At 24.4% G+C, this 26,185-nt stretch overlaps 2 protein-coding genes and 1 long non-coding RNA gene across 15 annotated transcripts; 2 read left to right on the top strand and 1 right to left on the bottom strand.

Moving 5' to 3' along the window:
* The first annotated feature begins 289 nt into the window (after window positions 1–289).
* On the top strand, window positions 290–19,602 carry LOC107997981 (serine/threonine-protein kinase Wnk). 12 transcript variants are annotated; one of them, XM_062085560.1, is made up of 23 exons: window positions 326–473; window positions 688–978; window positions 2,201–2,351; window positions 2,688–2,834; window positions 3,046–3,185; window positions 4,620–4,875; window positions 4,948–5,221; window positions 5,297–6,453; window positions 6,531–6,703; window positions 6,774–7,152; window positions 7,387–9,254; window positions 9,342–9,570; window positions 9,650–9,847; window positions 10,266–10,340; window positions 11,029–13,244; window positions 13,330–13,750; window positions 13,969–14,097; window positions 14,497–14,871; window positions 14,956–15,115; window positions 15,191–15,276; window positions 15,374–15,441; window positions 15,517–15,689; window positions 15,777–19,602. In XM_062085560.1, exons 3-23 carry the CDS (start codon window positions 2,325–2,327, stop codon window positions 16,451–16,453), a joined length of 9,228 nt encoding a protein of 3,075 aa, XP_061941544.1. In that variant the 5' UTR covers window positions 326–473; window positions 688–978; window positions 2,201–2,324; the 3' UTR covers window positions 16,454–19,602. The 12 variants fall into 12 exon arrangements, with proteins under 12 accessions (XP_016912438.2, XP_061941543.1, XP_061941548.1 ...); XM_062085559.1 differs by lacking the exon at window positions 688–978 and having other exon boundaries at window positions 317–473; XM_062085558.1 differs by having other exon boundaries at window positions 2,201–2,834; window positions 10,269–10,340.
* A 222-nt stretch (window positions 19,603–19,824) lies between these two features.
* Window positions 19,825–20,756, bottom strand: LOC114577566 (uncharacterized). The gene is made up of 2 exons (XR_003697737.2): window positions 20,360–20,756; window positions 19,825–19,997 (listed from the first exon to the last, which is right to left on the bottom strand). It is a non-coding gene; the product is annotated as an uncharacterized LOC114577566 (long non-coding RNA).
* Window positions 20,757–21,532: 776 nt separating this feature from the next.
* On the top strand, window positions 21,533–26,000 carry LOC107998043 (zinc finger protein 62). 2 transcript variants are annotated; one of them, XM_017057057.3, is made up of 7 exons: window positions 21,533–21,693; window positions 22,591–23,396; window positions 23,464–23,667; window positions 23,763–23,996; window positions 24,063–24,313; window positions 24,402–24,648; window positions 25,012–26,000. In XM_017057057.3, exons 2-7 carry the CDS (start codon window positions 22,626–22,628, stop codon window positions 25,279–25,281), a joined length of 1,977 nt encoding a protein of 658 aa, XP_016912546.1. In that variant the 5' UTR covers window positions 21,533–21,693; window positions 22,591–22,625; the 3' UTR covers window positions 25,282–26,000. The 2 variants fall into 2 exon arrangements, with proteins under 2 accessions (XP_016912546.1, XP_016912545.1); XM_017057056.3 differs by having other exon boundaries at window positions 24,402–24,795.
* The last annotated feature ends 185 nt before the right edge of the window (window positions 26,001–26,185 follow it).

The raw sequence follows: 26,185 nt of genomic DNA, 5'->3' as shown, positions 1-26,185 counted from the left end.
TTATTTAATTTTTATTATGTTAAAAATTTTAAATAAATATATACACATTGTTATGCATATTGCATTAAATTTTAATTATATAAAGAAAAATTTTTTACAACATATAAAATAAATCAATTATAAAGTAATTTTTTATTTACTAAATAAATTTTAATATACGATAAATTAATTAATAAAATATTCGATTAGTAGTCAAGAAATAAAATCTATAAAACAATTTTCAATGAATCACAATTCAATGTTATATGATGATTTATACTGTTTTCTGTGTACACGGCATAAATTTATAACTTACTCGTACCTAACGCATAGCACCGCAAGAGTGCGCATTATTCAGTGAAAAAAAATGGTGGTTATTTGGGTGTAGTCGGGCGATTTTCTGCAACACAAATGTGAGTACCGGCTGACTAAGGAATTACGAGTGCTGTTTGTCAGTGCATCGCAAAGCTAATATGACCGAAACCATATCGGAGGTAATGAAACTATTAATATCTGAACAAATTTCTTACATTTCTATGCGAAACCAGAACTTTAAGTAGGTATTGTTATTCATGCATCTCCGCATGACAAGTACTTGCGGTATTCCCGATATATTTTATCAGTCAAAAATTTAGGATAAATTCATGACGTTCTTATACAATGAAAATATTCATATTTATTTATATATCTAAAAACTATTTGCTGTAGGACAATGTGTAAAATATGCATTGATGCGATATTTTTGGGATAGATGTCACATTATCTTAGTGTCTTGACTATATGCGCGTATACGAATGTGTGCATTTATTTGATTTGCGGTATACGTGTGTGGTACTTCCTCTTCACCCCTTAATACGCATGTACTCAGCATGCAGTACAACAGTGTCCGTGAGATACGTATATCACAGTATATACGTAAGACCTACTACTTGCTATATACTGTCAACATTTTTCAAGTGACTGTTCCATGATGCTTCAACATACTGCAATATTAACGAAGTAAATTTTTTGTTCTATATCGTATTCATTTCCTTTATTTAAATATTAAGTTATCATAATAATGTTATTGAAAAATTGCGAAATATATTTCGATTTGTTAACAAATAATGACATTTTTCGTACATAATACATAATATATTTAAAACATTAATTTTGAGATCGGTTATCTTCATATTTATTGGCAATCAACATGATCAACATTATACTATTGATGTTGCTAAATTTATACAATCTGTACAGTCATACAAACATTTGCAAAGTAGGAATTATAATGTTATAAGAAGGACCCATACACATGCAATTCTGCCCTCTGTAAAATAGATTAATTCAAGGTTTATTGATAGGATTCTATTTCAATCACAATGTTCTTCTATACTTCTGAGTTTGTTTTTTTTTTTTTTTTTTTTGTAAATAAAGAATTGATCTTTCTCGATTTTTTTCTACATATTCATTATACAAATAATTTGTAAATTATTCATACATTTAACATTCATCTATTTAACATATGGTATATATATGAGATACAATATATATCTTTTAATATAAATTTATTCTAATAAAAATGTTAATTTAAATTTAATATAAATACTCAAAAAATTATTAGCATTATTTAAAATAATAATATATAATAAATAATAAATATATTTTTTGATTAATATTAAAGATATATTGTATAAAAAATTGAAATAGTGTAAAAATTTTAATCAATAACCTTTTTCATATATGAGAAAAAATTTTAAATTATTTTTAAATTACAATAAATATATATTATTATTTATTCATCAATAATGATATATGTTATTATTAGTTCATTAATAATAAAAAATTTATAATTTATAAATAAAATAAATAGTTCTTTAAAATAGTTAATTATTATATAGTTAATTAATATAAAAATATATAATATGTATTATTTTATATATAATATAAAATATAAAATTTAATCATATTTTAAATTTAATCATAATTTGTAATTAGAACAATTTTTCTAAAAATTAAATATTTTTTTATTTTATAAAAAATAAAAATTATTACAAAAAATATTAAAGAGAAACTGAAAATTATTTATTATTGAATAAAATATAAAATGAAATTTTGCATGTTATTTATATAGAAATTTTTATTTATATTTATTTATGTAAAAATAAATATTTCAAGGATTTATTATTAATATTTTTATAATAATTATCATTATTAATATTAATATCCTTTTTGTTTTCAGAAATCATTTAACTTCTTCGATATTAAATATTCATTAAGAAATTGAAGTAACAGAGTTTATTTGATAACTGAAGGTGGAAAAATCTGTGATGAATATAAGAACCATATACTCTGTCATTGCATAAATGCATCTAGTATTTTATAATTTGAAAGTAAAGTTAATTAAAGATATTATGCACTGTTTTCCTTATGAATAATATGATATTAAAAATTCTTATTAAATCATTATCCAATTTAAATTAAAAAAGAAGATACACAAACATATACACGCACATGCATACACATACACATACACATCAGACATACACAAATATATATATATATATTTATATATATATATATATATAAAATAGAAGATCAGGATTTTTATAAAGCACTTTTTCATACGTTGGTTATGTGCAATGCCGAGATGCTGCAATGAAAACAAGGCAGTGAGTTCGGTTGGCACTAGTCAAAAACATAATACAGAAGATATTTTGTTAACACAGAATCGTTCTTTTTCAATTGGAAATCAGTTGGAATTAGAGGAAGATCCACCAATTGTTGAAAAATCACACAGAAGAATAAGGTGTGATCTAAGTCCAGTTCCAACAAGTACAAGTACTAATTTAAATATAAAGCTTTTAAGTATTAAGGTAATAAATTATTTCTAAATTTATATATATATTTTTTTATATCTTGTTAATTTTCATTATATATATATATGTGTATGTATATATATATATATATATATATATATATATGTACATATATATATATATGTGTGTGTGTATATATATATATATATAATATATTATATTATCTTTGTACATATTCATTTGTTATTAAGTTCAGATTATATTACAGGGAGATAGAAATACCCGTCAAGACCAAGTGGACACTGGATCTGGTGGGTACAGAGAACGAAAAAAAGAAGTTAAAAAGCGAGCAGCTATAGGCAATACAGTGCGTGGATTCCTCTCATCTGGCCACAGTAGGCAGGACAGGTATAATGATGTCTGTATCAAAAATCATGCTTCTTACATTGTCATTTTTTATCTTCTGTCATTTAATTTCTTTGCTGTAACTCACTTTTTAATTTGATTATATTATCTAATATATATTTAATTTGGAATGCAATTTAATAAGTATTTTTAATATTATACTATTTTATAGATTATTCTATTTATTAAAAATTAGATATTTGATTTTTAAAAATATTCTTTTAAAATATATAGTTCTAAACATATGATTATATAGCAATATATTATATAAAATAGCATTCATTTAATATTAAATTTAAATTTTTAAATTATTGATTATGAAAATATATATAATATTTTGTAATAAAATTGCACATATGCACAAAGTCTTTTTATTTATCTCATCGGTGCTATACATGTACATAATTTTATTAAAATTATTACAATTCTTAATAAAAAAAATAATGAATATAAATATTAAAAAAATAATACTAATACTAACACTAATTATAAGTGTTACACCATTCATAATTAGTTATTAATATTTAAAGTATGTTAATAAAATATAAATATTAATTATATTATTTAATATCTTAAAAATTAGTTAGAATATTGAAGTACTATAAAATCTAATAAAGAAATTTTTATTAAATGAAATTAAAAGATTTCATTAAAAAGAAATATATGAAAGTATAAATTCCAATATATTTTCAGAATTACTGACCCTGAACTTCAAGTATGAAATTTTGTAGGTATTTAAAGGTTAGTAATATGATTTACATTATTGTTATATTGCAATATAAAACTATTGCATTACCATTTAATATCATTCAATCATTAAATAAAATATTGATAAAATAATATCTTATTAATAGTTATTAATTTAGCTTTTTATTTTATGGGAGTATTATCAATATCATAAATTTTATTTATTTATAATATTTTTCAAATATTTTTCATATTTCCATCTCATTTCAAGATTAAATAGTACTTCAAAATATCATATATAACACTTTGATATTATTTAACAATTTCATATCAAGCATGTACATTTAGTACAGATGGAGCTAAATATTAATTTCTTGATTTATTATTCTTTATAATTATATAATAAAAATTTGATTGCAAAATGTATGTGCATGTGTGTAATTTTTTCATATCATTTTTTAATCATGTTTATAAATAATAGTATATTATTATATATAATTTATAAATTTTGCTATTATTTTATGTTTTATATATATATATATATATATAACATATATTTTATATTAAATATAACATATATTTTATATTATATTATAAAATAAATGCTTTCTGTATTTAAATTAATATAAAATATAATTAAATATAAAATATTTTTTTAATCAAAAAAAATATTTAAAAAAATGATTTTAATTAAAAGGAAATTGCAATTTTTAAAAAAAATATGATGTAGTATTTTCAATCACGTTTTAGGTATGAGACAAATAGACAACAATCCTCAGGCGGAAGTGGCCTGTCAAGTTTATGTCCAAAACTGGTGGCCAGTGGAGGTGGTGGAAATCAGGGTGGAATTAGTTTGGCAGTGGGCCACTTAGCCTCTCAAGAAGGAGGTCCTTGTTCAGTTGTAACTTCTCAAAGGATCCATAATCATACACATCATAAACGCCAAAGAAAATTATCTATTGTTTCCCAAGCTGGCACTAGTGCTCATAGTTCTGGAGATAGAAAGGTATATTAAAAAACAATATTCCTTGTCTAAATAATGAATATTATTAAGTTATATATTTATTAATTTTCTTAGACATCAAATATTAGCCGTTCCTCTACAACAATTTGCAAAAAACAAGTACGAACACAAAGGATTGATCATAATACAGATTCATTATCTATTACAAGTAACGGAATCAGTAGTACTTCACCTTCTTCTAAAAAGAAAATTTTATCTACATTACGAATTTCTGAAAAATCAATTTCTCAGAATCTTAATTCACCATCTTTAGATCATGAAAATGAACGTAGTTTTAGCGATGCAGAGGAAGCTATTACAGCAACAGAAAATGTGTTCAATGTACCAGGTATTATTTATTTGTATTCAACATTGATAATTTTTTCAAAAGATTTTATAAATTTTATTATGAAATTATATGTAGGATCCAGTTCTACACCATCAACACCAATTAGTCGATTAAAGTTAAAAAAGTCGGATGAAAATGAAACGAATATGGAATGCAATATTAATGAAGAAAATGCTACTTTGTTATTGAACACAGATAAAAAAGAATTAGATTCTAATAAACAAAAAACTTCAACATCAGAATGTTTCGAATTCTCTTCAACTTCGAATATTACAAGAAAAATATCGATAAATTGTATCGAAGAAGAAATAAGTGCACAGAATAAACAAAAAATATTTTCAACTTCTTCTATAAATTCAAAATGCAATAATAATGATGGTAAAACTATAAAATCCAAAAGTAAATATGTTGCAGAAAAAATTATTGAACAACAAAACAGTAAAAATTTAAAAGAAACGAATATGGAAAAGAATATAGATATAAATATGTCTGCAGATAATTCTATAAGTTCAGCAGTTAATAAAAATAATGAAAAAATAAAACGAAAAATATCTAACAATGAGTCAAAATCTACAAATATTGCGGAGAATGAAAACTTAGATAAAAATTCTAATAAAAATATGATTGATGATAAAAAAAATATGCAACAAAATGAAGAAGTAGTAAAATCTTCAAGATTTGTAACATCAAAAGTGTCTGAAGAAATTGTAGAAACTGAAATTAAGGATATAGATACACAAAGAGAAGAAGAAGAAGTAACAATATATGATGAAGATGATAACGGTACTAGTATCAGTGATATTGTTGCTGCTCAGGCACTTCATGAATCTTTAAGTAAATTAGGAAAAGTACCACCTTTAGATACAGATATGGAGAATGTTAAAGATACAAATATGCAAGACGAAACTAAAATGATGAAAGAAGAAAAAGAGAAAGAAGTTGTGCAAGAAGAAACAGTGGAAGGATTTATTGGTCCCTTACTTGATGAAAATTTTAAAGCAGATGAAAAATTAACACAGAAGACTATGGCTATGGAAGAAGTACGAAATTTATTAATGAAAGTTAAAGTGCAAACAGTTGAAGATGATGATGATGAAGAAAAAGCTATAGGTATTTCACCAGATGGCAGATTTTTAAAATTTGAAGAAGAAATCGGTAGAGGGAGTTTTAAAACAGTATATAGAGGACTAGATACTCAAACTGGTGTAGCTGTTGCTTGGTGTGAATTACAAGTCAGTAAAATATAATTAAATATTTATATAATTTTTTAAATACGTTTAATGCAACTATATATATATTTTTTTTCCAGGAAAAAAAATTGAACAAGACAGAAAGATTAAGATTTCGTGAAGAAGCAGAAATGTTGAAAGGATTACAACATCCAAATATTGTTAGATTTTATGACTATTGGGAAGTTACTCTTACACGAAGAAAATATATTGTATTAGTCACTGAACTTATGACTTCAGGAACATTAAAAACGTAAATTTTTAAATTTAAACATTTATGAAATTTTTATTATTATATTTAAAATTATATTCATTTTATGTAGGTATCTAAGACGCTTTAAAAAAATTAATCCAAAAGTAGTAAAATCTTGGTGTCGACAAATTTTAAAAGGCCTTAGTTTTTTGCATTCAAGATCACCACCAATTATTCATCGTGATTTAAAATGTGATAATATTTTTATTACTGGTACGACAGGAAGTGTAAAAATTGGTGATTTAGGACTTGCTACTCTTAAAAATCGAAGTTTTGCAAAAAGCGTTATTGGAACACCTGAATTTATGGCACCAGAAATGTATGAAGAACATTATGATGAATCTGTTGATGTTTATGCATTTGGAATGTGTATGCTTGAAATGGCTACTAGTGAATATCCATACTCTGAATGTACTGGACCAGCACAAATATATAAACGCGTAGTATCGGTAAATTAACTGATTTTAATTATAAATATAATTAATAATATTAATAAATATAATTAATAATATAATAAATATAAAAAATAATATTATTTATTAAAATTCATTAACTTTTAACGAATGAACTATTATCATATTATTATATTTTTTCATTTATTTGTTAAATTTTTTTTTCTTTTTGTATTTATTTTTATTTAATATATCATATAACATATTAAAAAATAATTATATTATACACAGGGTGTAAAGCCACAAAGTTATGATAAGGTAGAAAATCCAGAAGTACGCGAAATAATAGAAATGTGTATTCGTTTAAAAAAAGAAGAACGGCCTCTAGTTAAAGATCTTTTAAATCATGAATTTTTTGCGGATGATGTCGGATTGAAATTAGAAATGGTTTCAAGAGATTCAGCCGTAGCGGATGCGGAACTGTCACGTGTTGAATTCAGACTTCGAGTGTTAGATCCTAAAAAACGTACTAATAAGCATAAAGAAAATGAAGCGATACAGTTTGACTTTGACATTCAAACTGATAATGCAGAAGAAGTAGCCTCTGAAATGGCTAAATCTAGCCTTATACTCGAAGAAGATGTTAAGGCTGTGACAAAAATGTTAAAATCACAAATCAGTACTTTATTACGAGAGAGAGAAGAACGTAAGGCCAAAGAAGAAAAGGAACGTTTAGATAGAGAAGCAGATAACACTAACACAACCACTGAAAATTTATTACAGCAACAATTATTACTCCAACAAATGCAATTGCAACAACAGCAACAACAGATGCAATCAAATATGGGCATTCAAATGCAAAATCAAGTACAAATGCAATTGCAACAAAATCAAATACCTTTGCAACAACAACAAATGCAAACTGCTGCACAACAAACTCAGCAGCATAATTTACAACCACAACAAGTTCAATTAGTTCAACAACAACCATTGATACAACAACAAACATCTGTTGTTCAGCCACAACAAGCACAACAAATACAGCAAGTACCTCAGGTTTCACAACAACAGGTGCAGTATCAACAACAACAATATCAACAACAGTTGCAACAACAATATCAACAGCAGCAGCAACAACAACAACAACAACAGTTTTCCCAGCATGTTTCACAAAATTTAACTGCTACTTCTTCACAATGTTCTACTCCTCAAACTGTACAGACTCAACCACAATTTCCTCAAGTAACTCAACAAATGCAACAGCAACAACATTTACATCAGCAACAACAATATATACAATTGAATCAAATGAATGTACCACAACAAATGAGTCATCAAATACAACAACAAATACAACCACAAATACAAATTTTATCACAACCGCAACATATGCAACATCAGCAAATACAACAACCTCAACAAGTACAATATTCTCAACCACAAATACAACATGTTCAGCAAGTACATTCACATTCAGTGGCTTCTCCGCCAATTCAAAATCAACAATACTATCAACAAAATACAACAGGAACTTCAGGATATAATACACAGCCAATGTACCAACAAAATATATCTCAACAAATGTATCATTCATATACTAGCTCGAATTCTTCCGGTCATGTCGAAATTTTATCATCTAATCAACCTACATCTCAAATATATCCTCATTCAAATATCTCTCAGAGCACAGCACCTCCAACTTCACAACCATATATACAACAACAAGCAGGACAAATTCAAGCATCTGTGCCATCTGGTATAAATATTCAAAGTACATCATCATCAACTCACATTCAAAATACAATAACTTCAACAATACCAAATGTGCAAAATACGTCTACATTAATTACAAATAGTGGACATCAACCTCAACAGAATGTTTTAGTTCAAATGCAATATTCGCAAAATTCTAATATTCCTACTTCTGTACCCATATCTGGTATTTCTGCGCAATCAAATACATCTCAACATCAACAGCATTTTATATCAAATACAGAACAATGTTCTAACACCGATAGATCATCCTTATCTAAACAAGATACAATGGATTCTGTACAATCTTTACCATCAGATGTATCTTCTAATGTTCAAGATCAGGGAAATATCTCTAATTTAACTAACATAAATACTACATCACAAGCAACAGTTCCAAATGAAGGGTAAATTTATAAAATTTCACTCATTTCTCAAATAATATGATTATTTATTGATCAAATATTTAATTATATATTTTATTTTTCATATAGAATGACGCAAGAAAATACTGATAATGTCACTTCATCTGAAAGATCTAGAGTAAAAAGATCTGGTACAAAACGTAAAAAACCTGGTATCAAATTAACAGTTTTATCTGTAAGCAATAATGAAGGTCAATCAATGACTGTTGAATGTCAATTAGATACTAGCAAACAGAAAACTGTGACATTTAAATTCGATAGAGATGATATGGTGCCTACTGACATTGCTAACAATTTGGTAAGCTATTAATAAAATTTTATATATCATTATTTTTATTGTTACTTTATATTATTATTTTATTTATTTTTTTTTTCAGGTTGCTGAAAATTTATTACCACAATCTCAATGTGAAACGTTTGTTGAATTGATAGAAGATATTGTTAAACAATTACGTTTGGATCCTACACGAGCTTTACCTTTAGTAGCACATGGTCCACCAGATCAATCTGCCGGTGGTAGTCCTGTTACAAGTCGTAGACCTAGAGATCGTGACCACAGTCTTGATACAGCTAAGGTAATGATTTTCTTTTCATTTTTCTAATTTATTTTATATAAATATTAATATATTATAAATATAACATATGAAACTAGTATAAATTATTAAAAAAGAAATATAGTTTTTTCTTAAAAAAGAAACAAATAAAAATAAATCTTAAAATAAAAATCTTTAATATGAGTATTGTATTATATTAATATTATCAGTTCTTACTTAAAATTCTGATACACAAAAGTCCATAATGTATATCATAGGACTATTTTGCGTCTTGTAAGTTCTTTTTCCAAAATAATAATTTTCCAAATAATCATATTTCTTATATATTTTATATTAAAAATAACATTATATTATGCTCGAAATGTACATCTTATGACCTCATAAAAAATGCAAAAGTATACCTCCAACGTATAATTGGTGTATATCGTTTTGGACGCAGCAGGTGAGACATGGCTCGCTAACTCGTCAAAGCAGCCACCGATCGTCGTACAAAGTCCATCGTAGACACCGTTCGGTGAGTTCATCGTCCCCGCTGTACCTCTCCCTGTTTCCTATATTTCATTATATAATCGTGGGCATTTGTGCATTCTTTTTTATTCATGATACATTGTGTTCGGACATTTGTGTATCTTTTAGTACAACAATATCATATAACAATATTTTCTACATATTATTAAATTTGTCCTATAAATACAATTCATATAATGTAATGCTTAGATGTTAAAACATGTTTTATATTTTAATTTTATTAATTATTAACATTTAATTTTTATTTTAAAATTTTTCAGAAAAATTCAATTTTTTTATAAAAATTAATTTATATTATAGTCTTATAATTCAAAAATATAATATTATATTTAAAAAAAGTTCTATATATAAAATGTAAAAAATTTTATAAAATATAAAAAAATGATTATAATGTAAATTATAAATTATGATATTGTCTAAATATGAATGAAATAATATTTATTTAAATAGATTTATTAATATCATTGTAAAACATGTATATTCATTATTAAAAATATCAATTTGTGTTTTTCTTTTTGTAATTTAAATATATTTTGTAACTAGTATATATAACTACATTTTGCAATAATTATTTTATTTATGCTAATATTTTATTTTATTTATGTGTTATTATAATTATTTTGTGGTAAAAGATAATTTTGATAACTAGATAATTAATTATTGTATAATTTCAGAGAGACGAAACTTCCAATACTTCTACACCTACGAAATTATTGCCAATTGATCAAATTCTTTCTCATATTACGAGTACCACCTCTACGGATAAACAACAAAATGTACAAACACCTGATAGCCAGATGGGTCTTGAAAATACATCAGCTGAAGCATCCAGAAGATCATCTACTTCCACACAAAATACAGATACATTAACGCCAACTAATTTACCAAGCGATCCTACTGATCCAACTCAAGAAACCATAGTTACTGTAACAACCTCGGATACAACTTTACAAGATATACATCACGTACTTAAAGATGAAACTGCTAAATCTTCTATAACATATACTCAAAGTCAAATACACGATTTAGCTATAAATCAAATAAGCGAAAAATTTAAAGAATCTGTTCAAGATATAATTGAACAAGAAAAGGAAATGAGTAAAGAAACGCAATCTGATGTTTCATCTGTAGAAGTAGTTACGTTAACTGCACCTCCAGCGCGAAAAATCTCTCGTTTTTTAGTTAGTCCTGTAGTTGAACAGAAGATAATTAAAAATGAAGAAGAAGGATCTAATACTGTAGAAAATATAGATAAATCTAATATATTAACAACACAATCAAATTCATTATCACAATCAAATACAATTGAAGAAGGACAAATAAAACACGATGATTTAGAAGTTAATGTTTTAGAAGCACAAGCTATAATTTCTGAAAAATGTAGTATCGAAAATATTACACAAAGTCCTCAATGTACAGAACAAATGGAAAACGTTCAAATAATACAACCAGTAACAGTTAATCTTCAAAATGCTATACAAGGACAAACAATAACACCAATGTCACAAATACAGCAGAATGTTAATGCTGTACAATCTAGTCAACACAATGTAATCATTCAAGGATCACCAATATTACAACAATCTACTCAACAAATGCAAACTATACCCCAAAACTTAGCTATATCACAAAAAGATTTATCAACTCAGGTTTCATCAAGCGGAATCAATTTACAAGGACAGTATCAAAATCAAGCTTTACAATGTAATGTTTTATTACAGCAACAACAAATTACTGTGCAACAAAACCTAACGCAAATGCATATTCAATCTGAAAATCAACATCAGGGGCAAATACAAACTCAGCGACCATTACAACAATTTCATCCTCAACAAATACCACAACAACATCAACAATATGTAATTCTTTCTGGAGCTATTCCACAATTACAACCAACTGCAATTATAGATGAAAGAAATCGTAGAATTTCTAATATCTCAACAACATCAAATATGTCTACAGATTCACAAATTTCGGAAACTGCTAGTGTTACAGATGATAAAAAACAATCTATTGTTATACCTAATTCATCAATGCAACATGTACAATTTATTTCTCAACAAGATGGATCGAATATTACATCTTTGTCACATTCTGTTTTAGAACCAGTTCAACAGCTTCAAACAACTCCTCAAAATATAATAAATGTTCCAACAAATGCATCTGTACCTGTTTCAGTTCCTGTTCATCAAGTTGTTAGCGCAGAAGTTGCTCCTAAAGTTATACTTAAAACAAAAGAAGTTTCATCAACACTTCCAGATTTAGCACAAAATCTAGCAAATATACTTTCGAATCCAAAATCAAAATCTGCAACTCCTCATTGTTTAACTACTCATGAATCAAACCAAACAGTAAATATTCCAGGAACTACAGTACTTGAATATAAACCTACTCTTCAGTCTGAACAATATTTTCAACCTATTCAACCAGAAACAAGTCAAATACAAATACAACCGCAATTACCGCATAATTATCAAACAAATATAACACAACAAGGAATTTCACAAACATTTCAAATTGGACAGCAAACTCATCAAACTCAAATACCTTTACAACAAACAATGCAACTGAATGCAACTCATCAGATTGATCCTCAATTACAAATGGTACAACAAAATTTTCAAGGAGTAGCAGTTCATACATTAACTTCACAAAACAAATGGATTACTCCTGCGAATCAAACTATTATACAACAAAATGCACCGATTAGACACGTTCAACAGATTCAACCACAACTGCAACAAACTATTCCACAACATATTATACAAGATACTCAAAATATTGAGAATTCTACTGCTTCTGATCAACCTCAGTTTCATTTAAAGCTTCCCGATCAACAATTCTCAGGAAAAGTATCGGAAACCGAAACTCAAGAAATCAATTTAGTTGGGTATGTATAGAGTATGCAATAATATTCTATAATATGTATATATTTTTTTATATTTTATACAATAATTCATTTTATCTAATATTAGACGTACAAGTTCTGATTGTCCTTTACTATCGGAGAATGAAAACTCTAGCCATGATGTAACTCCTGAACATACAATTGTTGAATCTGTAGATTCAACCTTATTTACACAAAATCAAATATTGCAACAGCAACAACAGCAACAACAACATCGAAAACTTAGTCAACAGAATTCTTTAGACAAAGTCTCAGACACAAGTACTGGAACTAGTGGGACAGGTCCACAAACAATAGCAGATCTTCATCAAAAACTTGTTCAATTAACAAGTCAACCGTCCGAAGCACTTAATGTAGGCACACCACCTTTAAGTTATCCAGCTACTCCTCATAATCATCAAATAATAGGTGGATATGATGCTTATATGCATTCTTTACAACAGAAACTTGTTAATATTGGCATGCCCATTTCAACAACACATAACATAGTAAGTAATTTTAAAAATATAAAAAATTAATAGAATGTAAATAATTCTAATATATCTAATATATCTAATATATCTAAAAATCTATTTTTTATACATATTAATTATTATATATTAATATATATTGACATAATTATTATATAATTTATTAAAAATAAATTTATTAAAAATTTAATTATATTTTTTTATGTATTGCATTAATAATAAAAAATATATAATAGGGTCCTTTATCACCTCAGACTACAATACAGTCTGCTACAACCTTGGTTGATTCAAATGTTACAACAAATGTTGAAAGTTCTGTTTTAACTCAAGAAAGCACAATTCATCAACTTGCACTTTCTCAAACTGTAAGTTAACAATATTATATACAGGATTGTATATATTATATATATAGGAAGATATTAAATAAAAATATTTAAATATAATAATTTATAATAATTCTATTTTTTAAAATATAATATATTTTATAATTCAAAAATTCTATTTTTAATTTTATAAAAAAATATTAATATAAGTTGTTCGGTATATATTACAAAAAAAATATTAATACAATATTACAATTGTCCAATTGCTCCTTCAATATATTGAACAATTTTTTTTTATTAATAAAATTTTTTCACAAAATCAAAAATAATATAATTTAAGTGTTCTCACAATTCGTTATTTATTCATTATTTATTCATATAATTAAAAATTAAAGTTAATAATACAAAAATATACAATTTTCTTATTTTCTTATTCTTTAGCAAGTAGATTGTTCTCTTGATAGTCCAACACCAGGAGGTCCAGTAGGATCTGAAACTATGAGTCCCAGCAAAGAGAATATAAAAATTCGAACACAAAGACCAGGATCTCGTCTTCAAGAACTAGAACAAGAATTAGCAAAAATTCACCACAGAGGCACAATTTTACCAACAGCTTCTCCACAACCTTTAACACCGCCTGTTTCTGTTGTTAGTTCTATTCAGATGCAACCATCATTACAACATACTCAAACTTTATTAACTACTGTTCCATCTGTAACTGCTGTGTCTGGTGCTAATATTATTCCCAATGTCATTACATCACGCTCCGATACAAATACTCCAATACAAGTAGAATCTCAAGAAAATATTACTGAGGTAGTACATAATATACTTATATATAGTAAATTTCAATGTATATAATGAATATTATTAAAAAATAATTATCTAATTTTATAATAGAAAGTTAATACTACACAACCAGTTAGAAAAATATCAAGATTCGTAGTTTCCAAAGTCGCAGGTCCTCCTAGTAACATTGCTACATCAACTCAACAACATATTGATATATCAAAAAATCAAATAGAAGATTCAAAGATTTATCATGCAGATGATGCACAGGGTAAAAAATTATAAAATCAATTGAAGAAATAAATATATTTAAAAATATTTAAAGTTAAATGTTTACAAATTACAGGAACATCAGTACAAATAGTTCATAGTCGTGAGAATTCTCTTCCTCCTACGCAAATTACTCAACCTATTAATGCTCCTGTTATAGAAGTAAATATAAATGTTTTAATAAAAGTTATATTTTTTTAATTTTTTAAAATATTTGCATTATTAATCAAAATTATTGTTTATTGTTTATTGTTTATAGCAATCGGAAAAAGATGAACGATTTTGGACATTAACACCAAGTGAAGAATATCAATTACTCATAAAAAAGTAGGTTCGTTTTTATAAAATTTAATATCATAATTTTATAACAATTAAAAATTAATTTTATTTTTATTCATACAGGCAAACCATGGAATTAGAAACATTACAAAAAAGACATAGAGAAGAATTGGAACGATTTCAACAACATCAATTGCAACTATTAATTCAACAACAACAGCAAGCAAGTGCACTTCATCAGCATCATCATCAACATCATCCAGTACTTTATCATACCGTTGCTACTAGCGTAGCAGGTTAGTAGTTTTTATTTGAAATATTTGATATATTTCATTTTAATTATTATACTTTTTTCATAATCATATAACATTTTTTCCTAACAGGACAAAGTAGACTTTCAGGTACAGAAGAATATTTAATGTTTAATACAAATCCTCAAACTCCTTTGCAAAAAGCTCCAAATAATTATCCAGATACTGATGAAACATTACGATTAGCTATGCAAAAATTGAAGCAAACTCCTTTACAACTACAACCACAGCAGACGGCAACTGGAATACCACATGCTTATGTTATTCCAATTCCAGTAGTGCCTTCTGAAACTATTCAAAACGTGTCTACTCAGCAATCTAGTAGTTATACAAGTGAAATTGCAGAATCTCTTGACTCAGCGCATAATCCGACAATTATAAATTCAGCGCAATATCAATTCACACCTATATTACCGGATGGAACAAATATCACTGTATCTTCTACTGGATCATTAGTTACACCTATACCAATATCAAGTTCAACAGGAAGCGGAAGTTATATTCAATATCATGAAAATCAAACATTACCAAATTTTCAAACATTTAGTTGTACATCACATGGCGGTTTCTTTTTACCAGCTGGCTATCGGCTAATATATGCTCCTCCAGGTGGAACATCTCAATCTCAGCCGGCTACTCCGGCTACTCCGCATATAGGGAATTCTCATGATGGTACACCGCCAACAGAATCTTTGCATACTGTAAATGTTGACAATTCAACAGCTCCTCCTTCCCATATTGATCAATAACTTAATCTTCAGCAAATTATGGTCATTTTTCAATTTATTCATTGCCGTAATACATTCTTTATTTAAACATGTTGTCCTTTATCCATTAGTATGAAAGTCATGCATTATTATGATTATTATTTTATTATAGTTTTGCTAATACATACTATTATCCTTATCCTCGTGGATACGTATGCAGGGAGATGCGAATGAAAGTATTTAGGATGTATTCATTATTGTAACATCCATATGTAATTTAAAATATTCTTGATGTCTTTGCGTGAGCATGATATTAATTATTTGATATGTGCTTAGCAACAAATATTAAAACACTTGATTCATACACGAAGAATATTTTGAATGAACGAATTAAAATTCTGAACAAAAAAAAAGAAAAGAAAGAAAAAGAAATAAAATATTAAAATTGAGGATAGAGGCCTTTACATGTACTGTGCTTATTCTTTATTATAGTAAATATTCTTCTTTAGTAAAAATGCTTATTAAAAGACCTTTTCTGCTCTCAATTCATTAGCACAGTCCACATTAGTACAGGCCTCAGCTAGTCTTACAAATAATGGCATAGAGCCATTCTGCTCGATATATATGTATAATTGTTAATGTATACTGAATGCTTTGAAGAGAGAATGTATGTCGTGTGTGCATGTATGAGATTGCAGGAATTAAACAGAGAAGAAATTGATTAATATAGTCACTGTTATGCTTTAATGTATTTCTAGCGATTTTACCTATTTCAATTAAAAAAAAAGTCATGTGTTACTAGTTAGCAGTCTCATATATCTTATCTAATATTATATCAACTATTATCTTTTAGATTCAATTGTCAATATTTTTATTACAGTATATTTAATTTATCAGTTTATTTTACTTATTGGCATTTCATTTATAGTACGTTTTGCACAATCCATTCCTTTATATATTTTAGAAATTTGATTAATTTAGTACTTTAATTTCGGTAATCAAATCATATCTTTAAAAAAAAATAATGATAATCATCACAAATATTGAGAATCTAATTTAAAAAAGAAAGCTCAATAGAAACATGACTTAGGTATGAAATTCATACACACATATTTTAACAATATATCAAAAATAATTTAATATTTGCATTATATCCCAAGAAATATATTTTAAATTTTTATCTGTGCTATCACATATTGCATTCTGCAATATAGTTAAGAATAGCTTATTTGTATAATTACAAATATTATTATTGTTTATTAATGATTATAATGTTATTTTTATTTCGTTCTAATAATTGCAGTTTGTATCGCTTTTAATGTTGCGATTTACTACTGCTTTAAGCATGAATTTATTATTATCAGTATTAAAATTTTGAAAACTATTTTGAAATTAAACTTGAAGTTTTTCTTGTAATCTCCAATTTATTGCTTAATCATGATATATATAATTTCACTCAATTGTTTTATACTTGTTTTATTTTTATGTTTTGTATTACAATTTTATTAATCTGTTCTTCAAAAAAAAAATTATTATTCGATTTGTAAATTCAGTTAATCCACCTAGTAATAAATTCATGTAATTGTTGAACGAAACATTATAATATAGATAATTGTATGTATTTCTCATGGAAATATATTGCAATTATTTTTATATAGTTACTTTTAAATAAAATTTATTAGATAATACTCAAAAAAAAATGCATAACATGTAATACTAAATGTACATATTATTCATTTACTGATAGGTGGATTGGCTTTCAATATAGCTCTTATATTTGTTAATAAAAACAGTATATAAAATTTTGAAAATAAATTATGTTTAAATATAATAATTTACAGTGATATAGTTTGGTAAAAATTGATTTCTAATTTTTCAAACTTATTTATTCAATGAAGAATTTCATTGATATGAATAAAATAAGACAATAGAAATGAATATTATTTCATTAACAACATTAAAATAGACTTCTTTTTTGCAAATATATTATATACAATGTGATTTTAATTATATATAATTATTATAATGATTATATAATTGGAGTAAATTTTTGTAAAACATTTTTATTGTTTTACCAAAGAATACCAAACAGCACTGTTACATATGAAAAAATCAATAATATGAATTCATCATAATTCTTTTCTACCAATATGGCATCTAACTTGATGGAATTGAACTTAGTACATTCAGACTTAGGTATTACTATATATTTTTCAGAAAATATGACAAAAAACAAGTATATCATATTTTGCTACATTTAAAAAAATCACACATAAAATCTTAGTACATATTGATGGATCAGAATTTAATGAACTAATTTATTAAAATTATTTAATTTATTTAATAGATTCATATAATTAATTGCAAGTATATATAAACAATTTGTTGATTGTAGATACAACATATATATGTATATATATATATATATATATATATATATATATATATATAAGTTGTATTACATATATATTGTTTTAAGCACATAAATATATCATTTGATATTTTAGAAATGCAATTGTGAAAAACAGATGTTTGTTGTACTATAATAAAATATTTTACTTTATCAAACTTTAAATGAAAAAAAACAAAGTCTTTATCTTGAATAATACAATTAATTAAAGTTATTTACATTTAAAATTTTTCTATACAAAAATTTTAAATTCATTGAAATAAAATATACAAAAAAAAATTTTTTTAAAAAATAAAGTTTTAATTACTTTCTAAAATATCTTAGATTAATATTTAATTATTTTGCTTGTAATAAGAAATGTGAAAAATGTTTAGGAAAAAATAATCAAAGAGCTTTCCTATGCTAACTAGTATATAAGTTCATACATGCTTCAAAAATTTATGTAAGCTATGTTGTGTGAAATTCTATAAGAAATTTTGTAAAGACTGATTAGATATGCATCAGCATTCAAAAAAATTGCAAAAAACAAAATTAATTAAAATTCTTCGTTATATAATGAAAAGAAGTTGTAATAGAGATACATAGAAATTCTATTGTTATGAACTATTGTTTTGCGATTTCAATTAATTAATTAATCAAACTGGAATAATTTAAATAATTGTGCTCAGAATATTATCTTCCATTCCTTACTTGAAAAATAATTACATCAAAATGTAGTTTATGATGTTAATTAACATTGTATATTTGTGAAATTTATGAATATATTATGTAGACAACAATACATAATTTTTTTAATTAGTATTGCATGTACTATAAATAATATTTTTCTATATTATATATAATCATTTTAAAATATTACAATCTTTTTACGTGTATATTGTTAAATACATTTATATCACTTGTTACATATAAAAATTTTAAAAAAAATTTAAAAATAATATATTTTTAATGATATAATATAATATTTTCAATAAATGTTCTGATACATATTTATGTATCATTATTATTTTTATAAAAATTTATTTAATAATTATATTACAATAATATTATAATACATAAAAATAATTTATTATACATCATAAATGTAATTCAAAGTTACTTTTATTGTCAAAAAGGATTTGTTTATTATTTACTTTTATTATTGTTTATTATTTAATTTTATAAACATTGAATAGCCTGTAATTGAAATAAGATAAGTTATTAATGAACTATATAAAATAATTAAAATAGAATAAAAAAATATTTTGATATTTGGTATAAGAATATATATAAAAATATAAATGTGTGTTTTGCCACAAAATTCATTAAAATTCTATTAATAATTTTATTAAAAATTGTTCGTTTCTTTAAAAAAAAAAGTTTGTATGCTATTTATAGAGCATTTCTTATCATAAAAATCATAGAATTATTAATCTTTAAAAATATAAATTATGAATTTTTTCACTTTTCTATTTAATCATAAATTTTTAATCTAAACAACATTGAAATATTTTCATAATTTTTATTATAAAATAAGTAAGAATAATATATATACTTACTATTTTTTGAATTTTAGCGTACTTATTTTTATGTCATTGTTTCCATACGACTTCGATGACGTGCATAAGTACCCATACAGGCAAAAAATCCAATGATTCCAATAATTAATCCAAGAATCAATGCTACAGTATCTCCAAAATCAAAACCCGATGAAGCCATCGCAAAATCAAATGTTGTAAGAATAGCAAATAAAAAATAAAACCACATTTTTACAAAATTTGAATAAATGACACAACACGTAACCTTCACGATAATGGTTTTAATAAACACTGTATTTATATAATAAAGTTCATATATATATATATATATATATATATACTCTAATTATTTAAAATTTAAAAGTGCTATTGTTATTTTTTAATATCTTATATTATAAATAAAATGTAAATTTTGATAATGTTTTCATTTGATATAATATTATTTGATATTATTTAGTATAAATTTTAAAAATAGTAAAATGATTTTATTCTTAATTTTACATAAAATTGATATACTACTAAAAAAAAATTAAATCATTTATTAATAATATTATTCTATATAATTATTCAAAATTATTATTCTTTCCTATTTCTATATTAAATTTTCTTTAATGCTAAAAATTAATTATTCAAAGGATAAATAATAAAAAAAAAAGAAATGTGTATATGTATCTGTATATTAATAAATAAAATAATACACATATAAATTTAAAATAATATTAAATAAATCATAAAAAAATGTATTTCTACAAAATAAACATTACATTTAATAAATATTATGTTATGTCGTATTTTAGAACATAAAGATATTTTCTAAATTATACATCAAATATAATTTATAATATCATAATTATATTAAATATAATTTTTGTATCGAAAATTATATACATATATTTTTTCTAATTTTTTATTTTTTGTTGATATATGTATAAAATATTTTAAATATCTTTGAAAAAATAAATTCTTTTAAAAAATATTTTTTTATATAATATTTTTTTTCAGAAAAAAATTTTCTAAAAAAATAATTTGCGATAAGTATTATAGAATAAATATAATTTATAAGAAAAAATATAAATTTTTAAAATTCTTAAAATTTAAATAAAATTTCTAAAATATCCATTCAGAGCAACTGACCAATCAAAAGAATTTCTGTTCGTAATGTTTAAACCAGTCTATTTACGAATGCAACTGACGCAACCTATTTTGACGAAGATAAAGATATATCTTTGGGATGTTTAAGGTGGCGTCACTTGCTTACTGAGAAAATATAGAGAGAAATATTACATTAACGCGTATCGACCGAGCAAAAACAATTTTTTCCCTCTTCGCTTAGACATTTCAACATTTTGACACAGGTAGAGTGAATAAAACTGTATGCATATTTATTTATTTCTTAAATGAGATTTTTAACATTTTAATATATTAACATGTATCTTTTTAAAGAGATAATCATTGCCGTTTTGTAGCCATTTTGCTATCCGTTGATAAATGCAAGACGCAAGACATTTTCGTACCGACTGGTGAACCGCGTATCTCTTGTCATATATAAAATACTAATCTCTATTCCAATACTTTGAATGATTTTCTTATGTACAAATTCTCTTTTTTTTTAAACATAATACTACTTCAAAGAATGTATACATCTAACAAGTATGTGCGTAATACATGCATGATACAGAATGTCTAAATGTCCGTGTAAATCAATTTAAAAACGAATAAATGTGAAGGACAATCGAATTATATTTTTTCTTTAATATATTGTTTTTACATTCCTTTATATGATTAAAAAACAAATATATATATATATAAATAAAAAATTTATAAGTATACTTTTTATATATAAGAATGAATAATAAAATATTTTTTCTATTTATAAGATTATATATTTATATACTTTTTAAAAAGGTACATCTTAATAAAATGTATAAATTAAATTTATACAGTTATTATAAAAAATTATATACGTAATACAATCTTTTTCTTTAATTTTTTGTATTTTATTATATAAAATTTTACTATATAAAATTAATAAAAATTAATATTAATATTAATTTTTTTAAATATAAAACAAATAAATTTATATATAAGTAAAGTTATAAAATTCTATTAAAAATAATAAGTAATATTTATTTTTTTTAAATTTTTGTATTATAATATTAATTTAATAAATATAATTTTATAATATAAATATAATTTTATAATTTAATAAATTTAAATTTTAATAAATATAAATAAATATATGTTTTTTTAAGCACTACTTTTTGGACAACATTTAAAAACACATATTATGGAATTATCACATGAAATACTTGATACAATAGATATTAATGATGACAAAGACGTGATGGAAGTATTAAAACATGCTATCAATGGTGAAAGTGTTATAGTAGAATCAGAAGCTACAGAAGATTCTATAGGAACAGAAATAGAAGAAATTATAGAAATAATAGAAGAAATAGAAGAAGAGAAAGAAGAAATATCACAAGATGAAATTACTTTTATTGAAAACAAAAATGCCAATATTAAAACAGAAATGGAAAGTTATGCTTTTGATGAAGACAATTCAATCTTCAAGACACAATCTGAAAAAGAATATGAAAAGAAAAATCAGTATGATAAACATAATAATAAACAACTTATAGCATATGATGTACATGAAGATTGGCAAGATGAAGATATGGAAGAAGAAGAATGTCAATTTGAATTAAATTTTGAACATAATTCAAATACATTAAATCATTGTACAGAATCTTTGCAAGGACAAAGAATATTAAGTTGTGATAAAAAATATGTAAATAATCAAACAATTTCTTTACCATTACAAACAAATAAATCAGAATTGAGGGACAATATAGAATCTTTGGAGAGAATAGAAAAATGTAAATTAAATCAGGAGTTTGAAAATAATATGAATGATGAAAATATTGATAATAACGTAAATCATGAAATTGTGAAGAATGTTGAAAATAATTTATTATATACTGTACTTGGTACAAAAAAACAAAGTTCAATGAAAACATTGCAACCAGATAAACTTTCAGATGCTCATTATATTAAGGTTTGTATTACTTAATTATAGTCATTATAGTAATTACTATTTGCGAAAATAATAATTTCATTTTTAGATGGAACAATTAGATGAAAATACTATACCAATTGAAGGAACAATTTATTATGAAGCTGATAATATAGAAACATTATATGTTGCACAGACAGTAGATGATAATGAACAATATTCTTATGATACTGCAGTAATAGAAAATGAGGAACAAGTATGGGAAACAAATAACTCAGATTCTAATCAAAATCAAGAAAAAGAAAATTCTCAGGTATTAATATAAAATTAAACATTTAATTAAACTTTATATCCTGCTTTATTTTCTTTAATTTCAAATAATCAAATAAATTTTATTTTCAATTTTAGAATCAAATATTTTTACACGAAGATGAAGATGGTCAATTATACTATAAAGATGAAACTGGAACCTTACAACCAGTATATTTAACTGAAGATGGACATTATGCTATTGCAGAAAATAGTAATGATTCTGAAAGTAAAGAATCACAAATTAAATCTCAACAGAATATTAGAAAAATGGAAGAAGAATCTTATTCTATACCAGATAATGAACTCAAATCTACTCATAACAATAAACAGGTATTTTTAATAATTTATAAAATATATATATCGAAAGCATTTTTTTATTTTTGTTTTATTTTTCAGAATTCTATAATGTCTGCTACTGATCTTGATAATGAAGACAATACTGTAACTATATCTTTAATAATATCTGAGGATGAACATGGACAAAAAAGGACACAAGTGATTATACCAACAACAGATAATTTAAAATGTGATATCTGTAATAAAAACTTTAAAACATCACTTCAATTACTTCGACATAATAGACTGAAACATGCTCGTGAAGAAGATATTACAACAAGGAATTTTCCATGTGATTTATGTCCTAAAAGGTTAATTTTTTATAACAAATAACAATTAAATTTATATTTTTTTAAAATATAGTTTTAAAGATAATTAATTGTTTTATTCATATTTTAGATATCCAGATCAAAATTCTTTAGCTCGTCACAGAAAAACTCATACTGGTGATCGACCATTTCAGTGCCTCGAATGTCATAAAAACTTTCCAACATCTACCGCTCTACGTCGTCATTTGACACTTCATAATTCACAATCTCGACCTCTTCCATGCATTTACTGCGGTCGTCGTTTCGTAGATAAAGCTAGTTTGGTTAAACACGAGCAGTCGCATTTGGCTGGTGATCAGCGGACCCACACATGCGATGTATGTCATAAATCATTCTTACATGCAACTGATCTGAGTCTTCATAAAAAATATCATGATCCTGATAAGAAATTTGACTGTAATGTTTGTGGTCGAGAGTTCAACAGATTGAACAATTTGCAGAGACATATGATGGTACATCAACAAGTACGTATGATAAATACGATCTTAATGTTTAAATCATTCGAGTTTCATAAGAAAAGAAAACATATATCTTTTACCATTTCTTTCATATTTTCTGCAATTTGTACGTACTATACAAAATTAAGCAATTTATATAATAGTTTGTCTTAAAAATAAAAAAAAATAATTTTCAAATTTTTTTAATAATTAAATTAAATTTTTTTTATTCATAAATTTTAGCAAGGAGCAAACGAAGAAATACTTTCTTGCGATGTATGTGGTATCACGTATAAATTCATGAGTTCATTGACAAGGCATATGGTGACGACGCACATGAATCCAGAAAAATTAAGACAACAAGCAGAAGAACAACGAAGGAAGCGCGAAAATAATTACCGTCGTTATTTAGAAAATCGAAAAATTTATGAAACTCAACATTCAGGAGGATATGGAACCAAACGAAATTATCATAATACGCGTATACTTAGTGGAAATGACGAAGCAGCTTGATTTACATTCTTAAATTACTATTTAATAACTTCCCAAAAAAGAACCATAGTAAAACTATAGTTTTTCAAAATGAAAAGAAAAACAGAAATATAATAAATATTTGCGTATAATATAGAAATATTCCATTATCATTTTTTTTGCTATATATAATTACATAGATAAATATTAATTTAATAAATATATAAGTCGTGTAGTATTCGAAATATTCATGTATCCTTACAAAATTCAGATATATGCTTTATAGAAAAATATAGCATATGTATGTGTGTTTAAAATAGAATATGTACATACAAATACAATTCATTTTTATTGTACACTAGGTATTTACACTGTAGATACTATTGTTGTTAGTAATGTTTCAATATATATATATTTTACTGTAATTTTTATGTAATTATAGTTATAATGTAGGTAAGTACAAAATATTGTACAAGAAAAGTAAAAATTTATAAATCAAATTTTCGTACAAATATCTTCATAAGAATTATAATTATTAATATAGAAAAATAAGTCAAAATAATTTTTTTAATTCAAATTTGTATAAAAATTATTAAAATATGAGTAAGAGAATAATATTAATGTTTTGATATTTATATTATTAATTATTCTCCTCTCATTCATTATATCAAAATTTAATTATTAATTTGAATGTAAAAATATATATACATATATGTATATGTATATGTATTAATAAAAATTGAATGTTATGAAATAAGAAATTTCTTTTAATACTGCTTTTTTCTAGTAATATAAATTTATAAATATACAATAATGTATAGAGACATATATCTATTGTTAATATATTTTTTCCATACTATATATAAAACCTCATCTGTGACGTAAGTATACCTTCACATATAGTAATATTTAGTTTGCTGTCACATGATGAATATAAAGTGATTTG

This window comes from Apis cerana, linkage group LG15, assembly GCF_029169275.1.
Source record: "Apis cerana isolate GH-2021 linkage group LG15, AcerK_1.0, whole genome shotgun sequence".
In the NCBI taxonomy this organism is placed as follows: Eukaryota; Metazoa; Arthropoda; class Insecta; order Hymenoptera; family Apidae; genus Apis; species Apis cerana.
This window is presented reverse-complemented; position numbering and strand designations above follow the sequence as displayed.